The 22,468-nt window shown below is 41.5% G+C and overlaps 1 protein-coding gene across 1 annotated transcript in view; it reads right to left on the bottom strand.

The window, feature by feature from the left end:
• ctnnd2b (catenin (cadherin-associated protein), delta 2b) overlaps positions 1 to 22,468 on the bottom strand; it is a gene marked incomplete at its 5' end in the record, with an annotated part of 142,711 nt that overhangs the window by 41,079 nt on the left and 79,164 nt on the right. Inside the window, 3 exons of the mRNA XM_083991674.1 lie at positions 6,673 to 6,886; positions 10,690 to 10,822; positions 21,450 to 21,506. Coding sequence (XP_083847800.1) covers positions 6,673 to 6,886; positions 10,690 to 10,822; positions 21,450 to 21,506 — 404 coding nt within the window. The remainder of the gene's footprint in view (positions 1 to 6,672; positions 6,887 to 10,689; positions 10,823 to 21,449; positions 21,507 to 22,468) is intronic.

Below are 22,468 nucleotides of genomic sequence, written 5' to 3' on the forward strand. Positions count from 1 at the left end.
ATTTTACCGTGGGCTCGGGTCAGGTAGCCATGCTCTAATGGCCACGACCTACGAGGTTGGGGGAGCGAAGGAGCTGAGAGCAGACAGCACATCAGGGATTCACAAACTCCCTCCATTATGAAGAACAGAAAAGAATTAGGCTTTTCTTCTCTTGAGCTGTCTTTGTCAGAGTGCTGCTGGACATCATCCTTCACATCCATCCATCCATCCATCCATCTCAAACCATGTATAATGTTTCTGGAGGTGTGTCTTTTGGAAGCACAGTGTCCGTCACAGTTCATTGAAGGAGGAGTGAAGCTGTTCTAGAGGCTCATGGTGGATCAACATGTGACTAAACATCACTGTCTTGACAGCACCGGGCCTATTCTGAAGGGATTTAACTGTAATCTGTCGTTTCCATAACCTTGACACAATAAGCTTGTGAAGCTCCATCACTTGGTTTCTATGTTTCTGAACACAATGAATATCTGTCATTGCAAAGGCAACTTATACTATGTCTCATGACCATCATCAGCAGTTTTATACAGTTTCATTTTTATGTTTCATAACTGCAGACAAACTAGCATCCAAAGTGTCAAACCACATTATGGCACTGAAGTGGGATCTCTTTAGCTTTGCTCCAGTCCCTCTGGATGTCCTCCTCTCCATCACTGTCTCTTGGCTGTGCTGAGGAAAGACGGTGCTGTCTGATTATAGTGATCTATTTTCTTCTGCTTGTCCAGGGTCAGCCTTGGGATCCCCTAGCAACGCTTTTCAGCTCTTCCTGAGGGATCCTGGGGTGTTACCAAGCCAGGTGGGATATGTAATCTCTGCAGTGAGTTCTGGGACCAATCTCTTTCCAGTTGGACGTTTTCAAGAAGACACCCATGAGCCCACCTCGACTGGCTCCGTGCCATGTGAAGCAGCGCTGCCTCTGTCTCTCAGGTTGAGCTCAGCCTTGTTCTCTCTCCTCTGTGAGGACTGGAACAAAGATGGACGGGTTAACGGAGAGCTCTGCCTGCAAGCTCAGTTCCCTCTCCACCACAAAGGTCCAGCACAACATCCACATTTCTGCTGATGCTGCACTGTAGATTCTCACTCACTTGGTGAAATACAGTATCTCTACATCTAAAGAACTGAACTAGGAAAAGTTTTCTTCTGCTGTGTGCTGCAGAATTAATATCTGCTCTTTAAAACCAGCTCCCAATAATCATCTTTAGCTCTGATCAGCAGTTATTAAACTAAATAGAGAGAGAGAGAGAGAGGGCAGCAGCCTTGTTTGTGCCTCTTTTTTTGCCATCAAGCAAACTGTACACGTGAGAGAAAGAGTGTGTGTGTGTGTTTATGTGTGTAGTATGTAGCTGAATCTGTAGCCAGGCAGGCAGGCAGCTTGACTTCCCACTGTGATCCTGATTCAAAATGCTCACCAGAGAGCGAGAGGAAGAGCCAGAGAGAGAGGAGGAAGGGAGACAGAGAAAGGCAAAGAGGACGGGAAGGGACGGGAAGAGAAGGGGAGACCAATTACGAAAACCTACCCACAGAGGGACGCGAGCGTGAGCGAGAGAGGTTGAGAAAGGAAGAGGGAGAGAGAGAGGGAGAGTTATTTCCTCTGGGTCTTTGAGAGAGAGGGGAGAGGAGAGCACGGTCTGTCTGCGTCTGGTCGGTCGTTCAGCTGATTAATTTGTGACAGGAGGGATTTCTGTGCTCCGTGCCTTGAATTGCTGCTCTAATTTATATGGTAATCTTCTTTAAGACTCCAGCAGCATACAAAAAACCTTTTATTTCCATCTCCGCTAAGCCTAAACCCTTATCTAGACTCACTACATACATATAAATATGTGAACGCACCGACCACATGTGGTCATCTGCGGCCACAAAATGTGATTGCGTGTTTGGGGAAATACGAGGACACCTCTCGATTTCACTTTGGCTGATGAGGTTTTCCTGTGCGGGGAGATCGTTTAGCCTGTGTTAGTATTCATGGCTGTCTCTTATTACCACCAACAGCTCTGAAAATGTTTGTGCCTCACCAGAATCTCATGTCACCCTGATAGGAAGTGCTGCTGTAAATAATTAGGGAGAGAGAGAGTGCATGAAGGCTCAAGGGCAGTCTGTGTGGGATACAGGGAGAGTTTGGTTTAGGGAGAGTTTGCAAGGACGGATAAATAATGTGGAGGTAAAAGCTTAGCCGGACACTCGCTAATGCTAAGCCTTTGTCCACCTCATGTGGGAGGGAAGGGTACGATGGAAGAGGTTTCCCTTTTCAAGACAGCTAAAACTCTGCAAATTTAAATACAGCTCTGTAACCGTCAAATTCAGGCTTAATTACCTTGACTTTGGCTGTTTTATCAGACCCTTATGAGAGCTTTTAGGAAAAATCATAATTGCAGCTCTTCTTGAGATTCAATGGCAGACAGGGGTGAGTGCAGATGCTGCAGGTAGGATGATAAGGAGATATGTAAACATGAAACATCTGTAAACTTCCACTGCCCTCTCCCCTTTCTAGATCAGACCACAACCTGGTGCATGTCCCTCCCACCATCGGTCCAAGCAGCAGCCTGCAAGGAGGTGGCCACGGGTAGCTAATGAGACTCTGCAGGGATGTTTTTAAGACCACAGACTCAGGAGATGATGTCAACTCGATGACAGGCTGAATAACAGAGAGCATGAACTTCTGTGAGGACACAACGGTATTTCCTCCAGGACGGTGCAGCGTTTCCCAATCGTGTGGTACCTGAAGGAGCTGCTACTCTTCAGACCCATGAAATGCACTGTAAAAAGCAATTCGCTAAAATTACTTAATACTAGTGAAATGATTTGCAGAGATGCAGAGAGATAATTTTTCTTGACAAGAAACTTTAAAATATGCTGGTTCAGTCTGGAAATAAGTCAACTATGCTCTGTTTCAAAGCTTTGAAACAAGTAGAAAATGTTGGTTTTCTGATATTAGACACGTGACGCAGGCCACTTTGCCTCCTGATGGGTTCTTATTGGTCAAGACGAGCAGTTGTGAAAGCACCATGGGCAATGAATTACAAGTGTGACTGACCTTGTTGTCTTTGCTAGCAGCTGTTGTGAGGTTAACTTCTGCATTTTAATGTAACCACTGCCTTTGTACTTCGATCATAGCATTGTCTACAACAAAGACAACCTGCTTCCTGTTTACAGCGACGCTTATTGTACACGAATGCTCACGTGATATGCATTTTCAGTTGTGTGATCATGAGCCTAAACAGTTATCGAGATCAGGATGGTTTCAGTTTTAAAGTGCTGTTTTAAAATAAAAACCTATAGGGGTGTGGATGTAGCCTGTCAGCATGGAGGCTCCTGTTCCTTTAAAACAACTTAGCCGCCCTGTTGAGAGGAGCCTCTACAATATCTTGGATCACTGACTGCCTGACAGATAGACCACAGTCTGAGGTCTAATTTTGCAGGCATGTGTGTGTGTGTGAACGTGTGGTCAGCACCACAGGATCACCACCAACACATTGCAGCGTGTGCTGCAGTGGAGAGGAGGTAGAGCACACACACCTGATGGACCCCTGTGTGGCTCGGTGTGCCACACAACAACCACCCGCTCCTGACCAAGCAGATGTCTTGGAGGACAGTGTTAAACACAGTTCCTGGTAGAGAAGGTGGAGGTGGTGGAGGGATACAGATACCCTGGAGAGGTACACGGAGGCTGTCACAGGACAGGACAGGGCAGACTCTATTCTTTTACCAGTGTGTTGTGTGCTCAGCTTCAGAGCCAGTGACACTGACCACCAAACTGAACAAACTGATCAGGATGGGGCTGTCTCTGTGCCTGGGGAACTCTCTGGAGTCCTCGGATTTGCTGCTGTCCTGCTGCTCAAGCACTGTGCAGCACTTTCATTGAGAGACTTCTTCACCTCTGCTGATGAGGAAGTCTTTCCTGTCATCACACCATACAAAGGTTCGGTAACCCTTTAATTTACAGGCTGTTAATTGCGTGATATTGTCAAAAAATAGCCAAGAAATAACAATTAATTGCATCTAAAAATAGCCTAAACGGTCTATTTCATAGTAATGTTGAGAAATATAGCAAATAACGATTGATTGCGTAGTAATAGCCCAGAAATATCAGTCAATTGCAAGGACTTGGTGGAGAAAAATGTTGGCCTTACCCAAAAATTCAAAGCATGAATGTGAAATATTTTGCCTTTATAAAAAACATGACATACTATGACATTGACTGTTATTTGTAGGCTATTTCTTGACATTATCACGTACTTAACAACCTGTAAATTAAAGGGTTACCAAAGGTTCTCTCCTCAAACTGGGCCCCTCCTCTTGGGCTCAACTGTGTCAGGACCGCAAAGGAAAGGCCAACAACAGGAGCCTCCAGTATTATGTTGTAATGAGCAGGAGGGCCGTTGTGGTGAGCTGGGAAGATGGTGTTAGCGGTGGATGCTAACAGCTCCCGCTAGCCGAAGTTAGCATTGAGCTAGCTCACCACAACACCCCTCATACTTGTTACCACTCGAGGCCTTTGTTGTCGGTGACATCCGGGTATCCGTCCGCGGCTCCAGCACTTCACTCAGACAGTTTTTTTTTCTTTGCGGTCCTGACTGCTGCTGCTGAGAGAGAGAGACATGCTAGCACTTGCTAACATCCGGGACAGCAGCCCTGAGCCCTCCTACTCTGCTGCACGTAGCTTCACCGTCACTGGAGAGAAAACACTCTCCGCTACATATCTCGCTCTCCACCCAGAAACGTCCCTGACACAACAAAGCACAAGACCAAAGCACAAGACCAAAATACAGGCAGGGGGAGGGGGCGCTGCAGTGCAGACACAGCCACCACCACACAGGACTAGAAGCCCATAGGTGGTGATTAAGACGGATTTCATTTGTATGAGTCTAGCGTTTATTTTTGGGTAAAAAAACTCCAGACTCAACCTTTAAATGCCAGAACTTCAAAAATACTGGAATTTGACACAATCTCTTTAGCTACATTATGTTTATTGTCAACATTGTGGTTGTGTGGAAGTAGACGTGCTTTATCCACACACACACACACACACACACACACCAGCATGACCTCTACATGACCACTTTGTGTGTTGCTACGTAACGGGCGCACTATTTCTTCCATTGGCACTGAATCTTGGCACTGGCCCTGTGTCCTGAGGTGAGGAATCCTTCATTGAGGACATAATTAGTGGTCACTGCTCTGAATATTCTGAACAATTTAAGTGAATATTTACTGTAAAATCTTGAGGACAGTCACAGATTAACAGTGATGAGAGAGAGACTGATTCAAAACTATGTCTCCCTCACACCATGCCTCATTATTTGAAAATGAATTGTATGATTTCTACATTCAGGAAATGAAAATCCTGTCCCAGAATCATAAACAACCAAAATCTTGGTTTCTTATCAAGCATGGACGTGCTCATGCTCCTAACAGACCTCCAGAGGAGATGCTTTCATGGTGTCGGTAAGAAAAATCCATTTTTCTCATCTGGTTCCTGGATTGGAATAAACTCCCCAGGGGATTCTGGACATAGATCAGTTTGAGTGAGAGCGGTACTCCTCCTTTAGCTCTTTCATGTCTCATCCCACTTCAGGGGTGAGAGTTATTTTGCTATGGCCATGTGTGTGAACGTACATTAGAGAAGAACTACATAGTTATACACAGCAAAAGTGGTTTGAAAAATACTGGTGTAGGCTTCGCTGGTGAGTTTACAACCCAGACCTCGGTCCTTTGTGGGTTTAGAATAGATCCTCCAGCTAATGAATCCTTCTCAGTGTTTACTGAGGGAGAACATGAACCTGCAGAGGATACTGTACAATGTAGCCTCATTTGACAAGTCAACAGACAAGTCAACAGCATTTGATGAGTGCTGGGAAGAAGGCAGTGGGCAGAGAGGAAACAATTATCTTCTGTGTGTGTGTTTGTGCTCAAGCGTACATACCATCCAGTGTTTTTTGTGTGTTTGTCAATAGTTGATCTTGTTTATCTGCATGCGTGTGGTTGTACATGGGAGGGACCATGTGTGTCGGATGTGTGATGGAAGTAGACAGTATATGCAGGAATGTATGTGCACATTTGGTCTTCAAGGAACAATTTTTTTAAAGGTTTGCTATTGATACATTAAGAATTGACATTAGCGAGTAACGTAGTTTGTTGTGTGCCAGCAATGGAAATCATATTGCAGCAAACAACGATGACAGAACCTGAAGAATATAAGTATTTGGCTCAAAGATCTCAAGATAACTGATGAGAGTACAACTGTTGAAAAAGCATAAACCTTAAAGGGGACCTGTTATGCTTTTGCAGGACGTGGAAGTGCCATATCATGAGGTACTGTAGGTGTGTGTTGAAGTAATCCCCAGGGGCAGTTTCCAGGAGCGTACTGAATCCGATCGTTTCAGAGCGAAGCAGGAAAGAGCCAGAATGGAGGAGTACACAGACAGCTCGTATGCTGTAAGTATGGAGGTTTTTATTGATCGAAACTTGCAATAGTGCTGCACTGGGCTCCTGAAATGAGCATAATAGGTCCTCTTTAAACATGAATTTGTTAAAAAAAAAAAAAAAAAAAAAAGGGGCCAGAACACCATTCTGATAGAGTTGGTAAGTTGGCAGGTTAGTTTGGAAGTTCAAGGTTGTATGGAGAGGTTTGATTATATTTTTCCTTGGAGAAGAGAGCAGACAAAGGTTCTTTCTTACCTGTGAGCAGCTCTCGGATCTCTACGTCCGTGGTCTTCCGGAGCAGTCGGACCAGAGCAGGTATCCCTCCGCAGTTCTTTAGGGCGATCTTGTTGTCGTCATTGGCTTTGCCGTACACCAGGTTTCTCAGGGCTCCACAGGCACTGCGGTGGACGTCGGTCATCCGGTGGTCCAACAGGTCCACCAGCAGCTGGATGCCACCCTGCCGCCGGATCTGAGGACGGAGGAAGGGATTACTGTACTGTACTGTACGCTGAAGGCAAGAGCCAATTAAAAAATAACAGTGATGATGTGCTTTGGGGGTAGTTTCCACTACAACATGCCTGCTGATGTGTATAGACAGAATGCAGTCGCTGAAAATAAGAGTTTGTTTACTTCTGAGAGAAAAAACAATTTCACTCCTTGAAGTGGTGGTATTAGAAAACCAAATTTTTTAAAGTTATCGTGTAAATATACATTTTTTCACCACAAATGAAAATAAACAGGGTGCAGCAGCTACTGTGGAACTGATGCAAGATTTATTTAAATGCCAGCCACTGCACTTTCTGTCCCTGCGTGTCCCTACTTTCAAACAAACAAAGACAGAATGTAGGGCATGCTGCCTCCTCTCCAGAAAAACAAAAGACATTTTAGGAGAAGGAGACTGTTCAGAGACGCTGCAGTTAGAAGGTCGTGTGCAGAGTTAGATAAAAGCCAATTTCAGCTGATGCACTCCAACTGGATGCTGATTGGAAACTACTTGTTAAAATAGATGTGTGTTATGATGTAACTTCACAATGACTTCACTTGTAAGCTGTTAAACCTTTTCTCTTTCCGCTGCAAAGAATATGTGATCCACCTCCGGCCTTTATCACCACAAAGGTGCATTGCCTGACCATCTCCAATCACACCATCCAATCAGAGGTTTCCCTCTTATGAATATGTTTTCATCCTTGAGCTGCTTTCATCCCCACCTCCACTATGGACCATCCTGCACTGATCTTCTTCCTGCCTAATGTTCTTCTTATTAGACTCTCCTGATTGTATCTTAGTATTTTGTAACAATCAAACTATTGTGTAATTGTAAAATATTGTTGTAAAATTAGTTTATGGAATTACCTAACAAAACAAGAAATATGACTATGCTGAATAATGAAAAAATGATCATTGGGGAGGGTGAAACACATCTCTAGTATTTCATTTATAGTGTTGATCAAGAAGCAGATATACTGTATTTCTGGTTTTAGGAACAATAACCATCTCAATGTCATTTGACATCTCCTCTCTCAGATTGGCTCATCAGATCAATCTAGTGAGCCTGAATGATCAAAGAAAAAAATATGGCAGAGAAACCAAATCCAGCTACCGTAAGTTGAAAGTTGGGTCAAGGTGGGCGGGACTTAGTAATTGATTAAGAGTCTTTATTGCTTTGTTGTGATGTCACAAAGTTACAGGAGTCCTGACAGAGTTTCTCAATACAAAACTATGCCCATTTCTCCCTAGACTGAGCTGCTTCTTCTTTTTTCTTTTTAAAAAAAATTATTACCCTCTAATGTTCCATCACTCTTAACTTGCATTAGTATAAGACAATAAGTCACGCACAACAAACACATAATTACAGTGTATTCAGTACTGGGAGACTCAACAGGCAGGAGCCCATTTATATCTCACAGCATCCAATCTTTTATTTTACCATTCAGACATGTCTCTCAAGGGCAAAAAACAATTTGGCCTATGAGTAGTTTTGGCAGCCTTGCTCTAAATACTCCAATACTTCACTCTCCTACAGTCTCGGCATCACTCATCTTTCTTATCCGTCTCTCTCGCACTCTATATTTAATGCCTCTTGGCTGATTGCTGTTTGAAGAACTTTGTTTGCACTCAGATCCATCGTCTCCATGGGGATTAATAAAGTCGAATTCGGTTGAATTGAGTTGACATTGAACAGACAGACGGAGCAGTCTTCTCCGAGACACGGAGTGATGACGGCTCCAGAGGACAGGAGGGTCGGGCTGCAGGAACAGGCCTGTATTCACGGTCGGGTTAAGTGAGCGTAATGAGGAGTTAATGTCGTCTAATGTGGAGTTTGGTGGAGATCAGACATCTGCACACATGCAGGATGGAGATTCCCTTGAATAAAGACTTGTGAAGCGATTTCACACACATGCCACACACTCAATAAGACCTTCACTTGTTATGAGAAATAAAGTCCATGTGATTGCCTAACATTTTTTTTTTTTTTTTTACCTTTTGTAATATTTTACGTCTTTTAAAAGTGTCGTCCAACCCTCATGGATAAGTAATGTAGCCAATAGTATTTTTCATTTTATGTGTACTGTACTGTTTTCGTTTATGGATTAAAGGGATAGTAGCATTTTTTTTAAGTGGGGTTATATGATCTACAAAAGTACTTTAATTGCAGTAGAAGACTCTCTGGACTCCTCCCGTTAGCAACGCCAGCCCATAATAGCCCTGCCCAGAGATTTACAACATACATTGTTGTGAATGGACCCAAAGAAACGGCCTATTTTCGCGGCCTAAAAGAGGTTTTACGTGAAAAAAAATTCCATTGTTCCATTGTTCGCTATAATATTTATTTATGATACTTTTTTCCAGCCCTTCAAAGTGCAGGAAAAACATAGTTTTTATTTGGACCTAAACAACTCACGTATCCCTCCGCCCAGGGTTAGCGCCCAATGATCAGCAGTTGGTTAGGTCCAAAAAAAAAACTGTGTTTTTCCTGCACTTTGAAGGGCTGGAAAAAATTATATTATAGCGAACAATGGAACTGTGTATTTTTTTTTCAGGTAAAACCTCTTTTAGGCCACAAAAATAGGTTTCTTTGAGTCCATTCACAACACTGTATGTTGTAAATCTCTGGGCAGGGCTATTATGGGCTGGCGTTGCTAACGGGAGGAGTGTAGAGAGTCTGCTACTGCAATTAAAGTACTTGGGGGCTATTTGTAGATCATACAACCCCACTTTAAAAAAAATTAAACTATCCCTTTAAGGAGACAGTGGTTGAAAGCCTTGCAACATCACTTTCAACTGGCTTTCTCATTACGTGATACTGTACATACTGTATATTATATATATATGTAGGTACTATCTAATTTGTGAATTAATTCTTTGTAACAAGGGGTAGACCATATAAGTTCGCTTCTTTCTACCCCCTTTCATTCAAGAGTTACAGTATTGTCACTGTTTATTTTATTTTTTGTTTTTATGTTTGACAAATGAATGAAATAAATAAATAAACTAAACTAAACTAAAACTATTAAGTTATGCTACTGTAAATAAAACATGTTTTTAGATTTTGTTCAAAGAACTCCCACAATATGTACATGTAGTACTTTCCTTCAGTCATATCATTTTATGTTGGCACATAAAACTAAATGTGAAGAACCCCCCCCAGTGTGTTACTGAGATATCTCATTCACAAGAATGAAATAGGCAGAGAGACAACCTGTACACATAATGCCATCAGTCATGGCTGATGGGTGTGTGGAGGCTTAAAACCATTGAGACTATACAGCAGTATTATTGCTACATTTGTCGATCATTTCATCCAGTCACACACACACACACACACACACACACACACACACACACACACACACACACACACACACACACACACACACACACACACACACACACACACACACACACACACACACACACACACACACACACACACACACCCTCTTTATCAAGTCCTGATTCACTGTATGGTTCTTAAAGTTCAAAAGTTCAGTGGCAGTCTATCTCAGCACAAAATATCTGCATGTTCATATGAATACTGTATGAAACCGGGGTAAAGAATGAGTACTATATACTATGTAATACTAGTACTATATACTATGTACAGTATATACTATACTGTGAGTGTACTGTAGGTGGCTAACTTTAACTCTCTGGGCAAAAAGAATTAATGCAGTTTTTATGTCTGTGTATTCGCAAAAGTGCGAGTCGGAGGCCCTTCAAGTCAATCTGACCGTGTTTGAGTGGGTGTGATTTTCCTTCAGGGATCAATACCTCTGATTTGATCTTGTTATCTCCAAAACAGAGGTGCTGGAGGTAGGCAGCAGCGTTGGACTGGACTGATGGGAACTGATGCTGCAACATCTGGATCACCTCTGGCAGCTCTGGATCCCTCCAGCCAAACTCCCTACAGAGACACAAAGAGAGAAAATACAGCGTTGTGATGTGAGCAGCGATAGAGGTGTGTGTGTGTGTGTGTGTGTGTGGATGAGTGTTACTAGGCACCTTGCCTCCCTACTGTGACCCTGATTTAAAATGCTCACCAGAGAGAGAGAGAGAAAGAAAGAGCGATGGAGGGTGGGGGAGGGTAAAAAATGAAGAAGAAGGATAGGACAGTAAATACAAAGATCTTTCTCTTATTCTTTTCTTTAGATTATGTTGAAATTATCTCCAACTCAAAACCAGAAGCTGTTCATTTGGTGTCACCTCATTCAGTATCTGCACAGGTAACTTCCATTATTTTTTGACAAAATGTATACTATTTTTTTTTATCTAAAAAAAGGGTACATATCAAACCTACTGACAATGATCTTCCAAATGTGTGGCAACAGTTCAGGGAAGGACCAAAGTCAGGTTTTCAAAATATCATAATGTGCATGGCTTTGTTAATTACTGATAATCTTTTCTCAACACTAACTCTACTCATATATTAAGATAAACGCAGGACACATTCTTTGGAAAATAGATCTAATATCAGTGTATACTATTTGTTTTATTGTGGCAATTTCCCATCGGCCCTAGGACCAAACAAGGTTGCCAAATCATGCGAGACGTGTCATGCAGAGATTATAATTGGAAAGTTCAAAAAGTGATATTTTGACATCCATTCCCTCTGAGGTCAAATGTAGCATATGTTGCATCTTAAGAAGAATTAACTTCACTGGTAAATTAAAGTCAGCTATTCTCTTTTTGTTAGTTGGCACGTGGCTCATGCACCTGATGCTAAACATCATCAGTGAGCTCCACTTTGCATTGTCATTGGAAGGTGAATCACAACAACCAGCCATCTTGGATTCGCTGTGAGAGCCTCTTCCTGCTGTGATGATGAATCCCTTCTTCTAACTGGCCCCAGCAGCTTTGGCTTTAGTGTGTGCCGGTGCTTTTGCCTCAAGGCACGCCCTGGGCACACGTGCAGACATACACTCTGCTCTCTAACCCTATGAGTGTGTGTGTGTGTGTGTGTGTGTGTGTGTGTGTGTGAGAGAAAGAGAGAGATGGAGAGAGAGTGAAAGAAGAAACACAGATGATTAACGTGGGAAAGATGTGAGAATGGAGTCATGGCATTGGCATCAGATGGAGGGATGAAGGTAGGGAGGCGGAGCTTATTGATGGAGCTTATCAGTTGCCAACGGCAAACTAAGTTTCCTTGACAGCAGTGGTTTCCAAGGACCAACTCCACCTGAGACTACACCTTTTTGTTTTTATTCATCCTTTTTGTTTTTATTCATCTCTTTTTTTTTAAATTTGACTTAGCATCACTAAACGTGAAGGTGGAAGGAAGGAGGAGGGGACGCTCGCTCTTCAATTTTGCTATAATTTTGCTTAAGCATGTTCTGCTGGTTTTCAATACAGTCTCCACATGCACTCCCTGCTGTTAAATCCTCACTTTGCACATTTTGATTTGAATTTTTCTGACAGCTGGGAGAAGTTCAGGCTCCATACACAAGCCCTGTTTATGTGGAAGCCATTTCTCTTTGATGTATCTTATTCTTGATGCAGCAACAGCCCAATGTCCCTGTGGAGATAATTTCAGTTCAGTCTAATCTAACACACACACACACACACACACACACACACACACACACACACACACACTGGCAGGTTTGCACAAACACACAAACACACACACATCGAGAGCTGTAGGACAACTCAGTGCGCAGCTTAGAGCGGCATTAGCTAACGCCAAGCACATACACACACAATCCAGCACACTAATATAGCAGTGAAACACACACACACACACACATGTACACACACTCAGTGACTTGCATACACACCCAGCCATCAAAGGCAGTGCCAGGATTAGAAAGCTTTTGTCTCTAAGTTTCATAATGGGCCAATGGGATAAACCCAGTGTTTGAAAAATGGGGAAATTGGAGACAGAAGGAAGAGAGAATTATTTCAAAGGTTATTTTTTCCTCTCTCTCTTTGAAATCCTCTCTCTTTAACAATTTTCTTTTTTTCCACATACCCTCTTGTCTCAGTGTATCTCTGTGTTTCATTTCTCACCCCTCCCTCCAGGCATTTCCCAACACAAACACACATACACAGCATTAACATAATAATGTTGGGATAAAGCAGCGGCATGTGCCTCAATAAATACCATCAGAGATGACATGACCTTGTGTAGGTCACCGACTGGGTTAATTGAGCGATACGACATCTAAAGTCACGGCTGAGTGAGCTGTCAGATCTCTGTGTGGACATGTGTATTTATATATTTTTCCTTTCACGTTGTAATTAGAGAGTAGGACATCAGCAATAACATTTGTTGACATGAAGCTTCTTCAATCAACACTGCAGTTAAGTGAAGGAGTTAAACAGATCCACTGGTATAAAGAACAAACATTAAACTGTATTTAACTTAATAAAAAGGCATCGGAATGAGATAGAAGTAGGAGACACAAATATTTCTCACAGCATCAATGTTTAGTTTAACATCAGCCTGAAGGTTGTTAATAACTGCTCCAATTATTTTCAGAAATACAGAAACTGGGAACTGCTGATTGGTTTCTTGTACTGACTTGAAACGGTTCTAACTTATCATTTGAAGTTTAAAAGATTTAAGAGCTTCAGGATTAAACTCTCAGCACTGTGGTGAAGCTGACCTCATACCAACATCCTGGCCTGCACAAAACAACATCCCCACCTACTACTATTATTAATGATATTTTACTACTAAGGTTGCTGTGTATTTATCATAAAGGATATAGCTCCATGTTTTTTCCAAGCCTGTTTTAACCCCTTAAAGGGATAGTTCAACATTTTGGCATAATTGGCCCAGATGAAATATTGACGGAGGTTACGAGACAGAGTTGTTTTCGAGGCAAATGCAGAGACTGCTTGCCATAAAACTGCCCCTGACGGGAACGTGTATCAGCGGTTTTGCATGAATTTACCTTGAAAACAACTCTGTCTTGTAATGTTCCGTTATTATCTCATAGCGTGGTGAATATGCAGGTCACAACTTGTCCACCAAAGTGTTTGAGAGTTGTTGGATTGTGTATTTGATGAGTTTGATGAGGGAAACCAAGAAATTCCATTAGCCTCCGTAGCGTAGCTCTGAGCAGCTTGCGGCTCTGCTCCGCCGTTCTAAAAATAGCTTGCACCGACAATTAAAGGTAACAAAACCTACTCCTAAAACTATAGGGATTATGACAATGGGCCAATTTGCCAAAATGTTGAACTATCCCTTTAACACCCACTGGCCCGTCAAGGGCCCAGCGGGTCCGGCATCAATTAGAAGCAACATGACCCACAGGACAGTGGGTGTTCAGAGGTTAAAGCAATTCTTACATTCCTGTACAACCATTGAAAGAGGAATGTCTTGGACTGTGCAAAGATCAGATCTTTATGTGAATCTAATGTAGGAGACAGGATATGTGTTACACAGTTATAGTCAAATCAAGCGTGTATCTACCAAAAATGCAACCATTTGGACAGAAGTCGTGTCCACAGATACAGGAGAAAGGGATTTTGAAATAATTGTAAATATGGGTGATTTCGTCATCTCAGACTCACATTAGGTTTAGAATGGACTGCAGATATCATCCATTGGACTCACACTGGGAAGGAGTTTTATGCTCAATGTGGAACAATTATAATGAGCAGTAACTATTTCAATATGGATGAGTATTTTAATAACCTGAATGTAATCTAAATGTTGATCTAAATGTCTCCACTATTGGGCCTTTTCACAAGTAATAATATGTTAAATAGCAAGCTACAGTAAAGAACAATACTTTCCGTATCACAACCACATTATGAACTCCTCTCCCTTTTATCAGTTGGGTATTGAACCATAGCAAATGTCACTAGAAATACAACATTGTGATTTTAAAAAGAAATTAAATCCATTTAATCCCAAGGAGGCAGAGTCAGCAGTCAGCACAGGTCTTTACAGAGGTGTCGACTCCACACAGAAATCCTCCTGAGCAGGGTTTTTCTGAGCCTGATGGAACAGTCACAGCCTCAGAGGGAAAGTGGTGCATCGCAGCAGATCCCACTCAACACCAGGCCTCAGGCTGTGATGCTCCGTAGGCGCACACGAGAAAAAAACAAACGCACACCCAATGAACTCTACGCACAGACTTGATAACTGCGTAGCACAATCTGATAAACTGAACGTACTGTTGACATGTTGTGTAACATTTTACTGTTTGGGGATTATCTCTGAAACAGACTGACGCTCGAAGAGAATCCACCTAAAGTTGAAATAATCCAAATAAAATGAAGAGACTGTCTTCCTTACTGTGCGTGCTCTGCCCCAGAAAGCTGTGCTATAACGGTTCATTCATTCACTAACTCTACCCTGAAGCCGTACTAGTTTTTACTCAGCATCCCTCCCTCTCTCTCTCTCTCTGTCGCTGTATTTGTGTGTGTTTGACTCGTTCCAGAGAGAAGCGAACACAGGAGGATATGGTGCGCCCAATCCCAAACAATGTGTGACAACATCACAGCAGGATGTGCAAATAGAACTGAGCCATCTGTGAACTTTGGGCAAAAGTGTTCACTGAGGGAATGTTTGCACTGTTTTAGTGTTGGAGCAGAGCGGTGGATATGCAGGATATTTGAATAGCACTGAAAAACAAGACAAACCTACATAGAAAAATGTTTTATACTGGTATGTGTGTATCTGTGTTTCAAAGCTTCTCAGTTTATGTTTAAATGTACTCGTAGGAGTGTTGTGATTATCTCACTATACTGATTAACCTGACAGTTGTAAAGGGGCTACAGTGAGTTACTATTGGAAAGTGATAAGAGAGGCTGGATTTAGCTTGTTAGCATGCTAACTTCAGTAGAATAAAGGTCATTTTTAGGGACAAAGGTTAAAGGGATACTTCATCCAAAATCGATAATTCACCAGTTGTCTACTCCCCGTCATGCCAAGGAAGGGTTTGGAGAAATTTTTATCAAAGCGCTTTTGGAGTTCCAGGGGTGGCAACGGATTGTCATATAATGGCGGCGGATTGTGCTCAGTTCCAAAACACACACTATGAAACATCGAAATACCTCCATGGCTCTCGCACAATGTGCCATTATATGACAATCCGTTGTTTTGATGACTCTGAACCCTTCCTTGGCATGACGGTAAGTAGAAAATTGGTGAATTATCGATTTTGGGTGAAGGATCCCTTTAACACTTACAAAAACCTCTTGCAAAGCTGGGTAAGGCTAGATCTATGTAAACGCATTTACCAGATCAAGTGACTATAAATGTGTTATCCTTAGTAAATTGGTCTATCATGAGAATAAGGAAAGAAAATTTTAATCTAATTCCTGCATTACTAATGTATTAACACCATTATTTCAGTTCCACAGACAGAGAATGAGGCGAGAGCCATTGTAGGTTCAAATGTGTCACTTTTCTTTGGAATAATATGTCAAAGTTACCTGACCTTACCTTTAGCCCTGAGCTCTGAGTCTAGCCTGTATGTTCTGAAACCTGTCACTGCTCACAAAGCCTCCCAATGCTGTGAGCAAACAGAAATGTTGAGCTTTTTTCATCTGGACTTTGGCAGCCGGTGGACTTAGCAGTGATTCAGCAGGTGTTCAGTCGCAGATACTTTCACTTAAGGCACTTGAAGTAAAGTGCTGACCTTAATGTCATCCATTTCTTTTCTTTCTCCATCTGCCACTTTATGTTTCCTATAAATACATCTTTTTCTTTTGTTTACCGGTGTTAATAAGCCAATATAAAGAAGAAAGGAACTGAATAAAGGAACTGAATAAAGTCCTTGGAAACAAATACATTTGCTGATTTCCTGAATTGTGCATGTGTGTGTGGGTGTGTGTACATCTCTGCCATTGTGTATTGTGTGCTACTCTGGAATCCCCCGAGAGAGCTTAAAGTGTCATTTGGCGACTCAGTGGACTGGGACAAAGTACTGACAAACTGTCAATCCACTCGTTGTTTCAAGCCAACCAGGTGGGCTATCTCGTATCACCACTCGTCTAGGCATGTGTGCGGACGCAATGTGTGTTTCTGTGTGCGATAGTGTCATACGCAGCCAAAACATTTATACCACAATGCGACGATACCGGGCTGCAGGCAAACCCAACAATTAAACCTGGTAAATAAATAAACTCTCCTTGAATTGTGTATTCAGAAAGCAGGGCGAGGTGCTGTAATGTGCGGGCTGCAGGCAGATAATGCTCACTTCTATATCAGGGTGAATGGATTTCCTGTGAGTCAGGGTTTTTAGTGGAATACAGCGATTTGAAACCACAGAACGAACTATGCGATTTGTGTCGGGTATATTTGTGTGTGTGTGTGTGTCGCTATCACTGCAGGACTCTTGGGGGTGGGGACTGAGATGTGTCTGATGAGTCATTCCCCGCATGACAGGCGGAAACAGAGACAGGTTGGTAAACCTGAAGAGTAAACTGATGGAGGAAGAAAAGAGGCAGAAGAAGAAGAAGAAAAAAAAGAAAGTTTAAAATAAAAAGCCCAAAAGGGAAATGACTGATTTTGCAGCAGGACATCTAACAACTGTAGGTAGCTGATTAACAACAGAGCTACTTCAGTCCATTTCCAGTAACCGTCAAATACAGTAATAGAACAATGATGCATCTGTGTGTTTCATAGCAAAAACTGATCTCAGACCAGCAGTAGCAGACCACCGGGGATCTGTTTACAATATGTTCAACTGATGGATGCAGTAATTAGCACAGTAACTGATTAATGATGGACAACACTGGTTACACTCAACAGTCCATGTAATTGTCCTTGCAATGATGTCGTAGCATGAGTTCACTCTGTTTTCTTTATCAGCTCATTTCTCTCTCTCACTCTCTAGACCCACAAGTGTCATCTGTTTTTTAGTGCTTCACACTGAATAGACTGTATGGTCATTATACTTTCATGTCCACTATCTACAAACTCAGATCTGACCAGCTATAAAAGATGAAATTTGTTACGTACAAAGATGTATGAAGGCCACCATACAATTGAAAGTAAAAGAACCAAGTAGCAAATCCTAGTAAAATCCATATATTTTGAAAAAAAAAGGAAAAAGAATCATAATCTTTTATGACTGATCAGAAGTTATATGGAAAAGTTATTACGAAAAAGTACCTGTGTGTGGTCAACCATAATGTGTGTTAGGATTGGACAAGATAAAGACAAACACTGAAATAATATTAGATTGTATTATGTCTGAAATATTTTATCAAGTGGTGCCGGATCAATGTCTTACTAATAATTATGATGAGCTGACCAGATGACATGATTCCCGATAACTGGATGTGTTTGAAACAGTAGCTGCAGGAGCTAACAGCATCAAAGGGTTATTAAATGATATGTCTATGTTATATGTCTCATGTCAAAGCAGTGAGTGAGTCTTAGTCTATAGCATGTAGAGGACTGACCATCTAAAGTCAGGGTAAGGGTTAGATGTGGACACAATATCTTTCCTCCCATCTCACAACAGTGTGGTTCTGATCCATAAATTCCCATGAACGACCTGACTCGCCCTACATCGTTCTCAAATCAGTCGGCTTTTGATGGTAATATGTATATTGAACTATACACAGATGTTGAAATTCTGCCTTAGAATATTACTTCAGCAGTTTGCCCCTGAGCGTTATCAGGCAGCAGTCACAAGTGAATGAGTAAATTATCCTGTGATGAATCATCTCAAATCCGTCAGAGTTGTCCTAATAATCACCTTGGTCAATGTGTGTGACGATGAGGAGATTGTACTGTGACACCTCTTTAAATAACTTATAACATATTTATCAAATTTACATTTTTACAAGCCTTTTAGTTCTGTACAAAATACTGTATATACTTCATTTCCTCTGGTGAGGTCTTTCACACTGCCTGAAGGTAACCCATTTATTTCACAAAAGAACCCTATAAAGCCCTTAAAGAATCAGTGTGTATTTTCTCATTGAACTGGAGGGTTTTGTATTGATTGGTCAACACAGAGGTTCGGCCTGTCACTGCTGCTGTGTGTCATTCTATTGAAAAGATAGAGAATGTTCATGTTCACTTTCCATACACCAGAATAATGTAAAAAAAATAATCCCATCAACGCATAGAAAGCCACCTACAGTATACTATCTAGACCTGTGTGTCGTGGTGACACCACCTTGACCTCAATGTGGGAAGAAGGTTAGAGTGACCAATGAATAGGTGGGACAAGAAAATGGAGGGAGCGATTGAAGTTGAAAGAAAATTAGATAAGGAAAAAGAGAGAGAGAGAGAGGGGGAGAGAGGGGGAGAGAGAGAGAGATAGTGTGTGTATCTGTATGCCTGTGTCATCCAGACGGTATGATGGTATGGCTGACTGACTGGCCCACTGAGGCTGGAAGAGATGAACGAAAGGTCAGAAGATGTCAGGCAGAGCTGAGAAACACACACACACATCCATCCACACACACACACACACACATCCATCCATCCACACACACACACACACACACACACACACATCCATCCATCCACACACACACACACACACACACACACACACACAGATTCATACTGTGCTTATGAGCATGAAATAAAATGAGGCACTCTTATGGTCAGGTCAGATCCTGTCTAGCACAAATCTTTCTTTGTGCTTGCAGGAACGTTTCCAGAAATTACCGGCGGCCTGAAGGAGGAAGAAGTGCGGAGTACATAAGAGGCTGTTTCCACAGTAACGTACCTTGATCTTTGATTTGCCAGATTGTGCCAGTGTGTGGCTCGACAAATCAGCTGTCAGAGGCATTCACACAATAAAGGTATTATTCAGGAGCCGGCTGCAGAGAGCATCAATATAATGAGTGATTTTATTCATTTAGTCTTTATCCACTTTGTTTTTGAGTCAGACATTCGAGTGTGTCAGTGGGTCACTTTGGAGTGGATGTCTTCATTTAGAAAACAATAATGAAAAATAACCATTTAACAACAAATGAAGTTGACTTTTGATCACAAAAACTATGACATAATACAGTTTCCTTTAAAGTGTCCACTTGTACGTTCTCTCTGCTGCCAGATGTGGTTGTGCGATACACAAAAAGCTTTTCCATAACTCAGCCACATTCATACACCACTGATACATTGTGGACAAGTTTGGGTGCGGTATCTTGCCCAATGAAATACAGACCGGTGGAGCCGGGAATCAAACCTGTGACCTTCTAATGGCCAAATGAGTCACAGCCATTTACATGACGAGGCGTTATACTACAGATTCTTAGCAGTGCTTTGTCCTCCAGTGATTAGTTGGGCCTTGGCTACCTGGTTAGCAAGGTTTACCATTCATTCCATGTAGTTAAATATGGCGTCCTGTTCTGAATCAATGCACAACACGGTATTCTCAAGTTTCCTTAAACGCAGCAACATCCCACCCACGTGCAGACTCTTCTGGCTTACATCAGGAGGAGGGGAGGTGTATGGAAGATACATGTAGCAACCCTATGGTTAGCATAGTAACTTTAGGAAAAGAAAACGACGATATGATTGATACAAGACTTAACGGGGTTTCTTTAGGTCAACAGCTCCGGGTGAGTGAAGGAATGAAGATTAATGTTGTTGAACTTCCAATCTAAGTAAACTATAATACCTGTAAATGCTACTGTTGGCTATATGGTCATTTACAGTTATCTCCTCAAAATCATAATAATCTGAAACTATCGTAGTATATTCTGACAGCATTCTCAGCTGCTGTATGTTAGTTAGTGCATCCACAACCCTGCTGATGTTAACATATCATTATCATGAGCCATACAGTATGTGCAGTAGCCATACGGTACCTTAATGATATGTTAATGATATGTCTCTACCTCCCTAGGCATCTCTGGTAGGAGTTTACCATCTACCGTTTACCGTCCACCATCTCAGTCTTCCTCTTGATTTGTGCTTAAAAATGACACTTTCTCAAAGTCTGGCAGAGGATTGCCCTAACATTTCAATACCACTAAATCACAAATCAAAATTAACACTGAGCAAGCCACATGAATACAACGCTCAAAAAGCACGTTGGAAAATCACCAGGACAGACGATGGAAACAAACAAAATGACAATACAAATGATATAAATCAGAGTAGAGTAGATAAATGAATGGAGTGATGGATGAAAGCCCAAGGAGAGAATGAGGAATATTTACAATCTGAAAAACAAGACCCTCTGGTGAGCCATGATAGAATAAAATAAAAAAAAGATAATTACTTTAAATTTTAATCTATCTTAAAACGTATTAGACTTTCTAAATAACTTGTGTCTCAGGGTTGTTGGGTCACAGAGGACGTCAATATTATGTAAAACTGTAATTAAAAGTCCTTTTGAAAACCAGTATTGTCATCTAGTGTCGAATTCAGATTCATCCATATTATGCTACAATAAAGATCATTCCTGTTAATTACAGCACTATGCATAAATGGGTGACAATACAAATGTGAAATGTCGTCATGCTGCCTTTAACAGTAACATTAACATCTGCGTCTGTTGGTGTCATATCGAGAAGATGGAGAGATTCAGTGAATGAGACAAAGGTAAGATAGATAAGACAGAATGTATATATGTATAAATAAATAGTTGGATTACTTTGTCATTCTTTGCTCGGCTTGATTTTGATTCCACACAAGGAATTCGGGGTCGTACCTATCGAGGGGGGACAGGCAGAGAGAAACAAGAGAGAGGTATATGTTGGCTGTCTGGCAACAAATTATTCCATAACCAAGTAGAAATCAATATATAGATAGATAGATATATAGCCACTAGACTCGTCTTTCTCTCTCAACACTTGGTTATCAGGCAGCGGTGGAGGAGGTGGGCAGGGTGAAGGACATGCACTTAGAGCAGGTGGTGGGGAGATGGTGGGTATGTCAGGTAAAGAGAGGGTCTTTCCTAAATCCTTTCATACACCAAACTAATCTTTGTTTTTTGTCTTTTTTGATCGCATCAATTTACTTTAGGTAACAAAAAATACACTGTTCTATAATGATACTGCAGTGACATCCCCACTTTGCCTGGTAGTCAACTTAGCTGTTGAATGATAAACAGATGACAACACCACCCGTCTGTAATTTATTTAATTTTTTTTTTCCACGCAATTGAAGGTGAGCATCTTTATCTCAGGAAAGCAGGACTTGTACCACAGAAGCTTAATGGTGAGTAAATGACAAGCTAAGCTGCTAAGCCTGTAGTATGTAGGCTATGTTCGATTTAAACAAGGTAATAATACAATGATGTAAAGTGAGTATTTTTAGTTACTACTTTTCCTTTTCCCTCCACATTAACCAAGGTGCTGGCAAATCATGATTAATACAGTTGCTCTTCTGAAATAGGTTGAATAAGTCTGAAGCTGCAGCTCATCTTCTGCGCTCAGTAAGTCTTATTTTAAAAATCCAAAGATTTCAATCCAATCAATGAAAGTTTTTTCTTTTCCTTAATATGCTGCAAATTTCCTATATTTCATACAATGATAGATTATATACACCTACTGGGGCATACAGGAATAATACAATGCAAATGATTGCACCATAAGCACTCAGCTAAATTGACCAACTATAATCTTCCAACAACTGGGCCCAGATGTGGGGATATTCTACTGTATATATTTT

Source organism: Trachurus trachurus, assembly GCF_905171665.1.
Source record: "Trachurus trachurus genome assembly, chromosome: 17".
Lineage (NCBI taxonomy): Eukaryota > Metazoa > Chordata > Actinopteri > Carangiformes > Carangidae > Trachurus > Trachurus trachurus.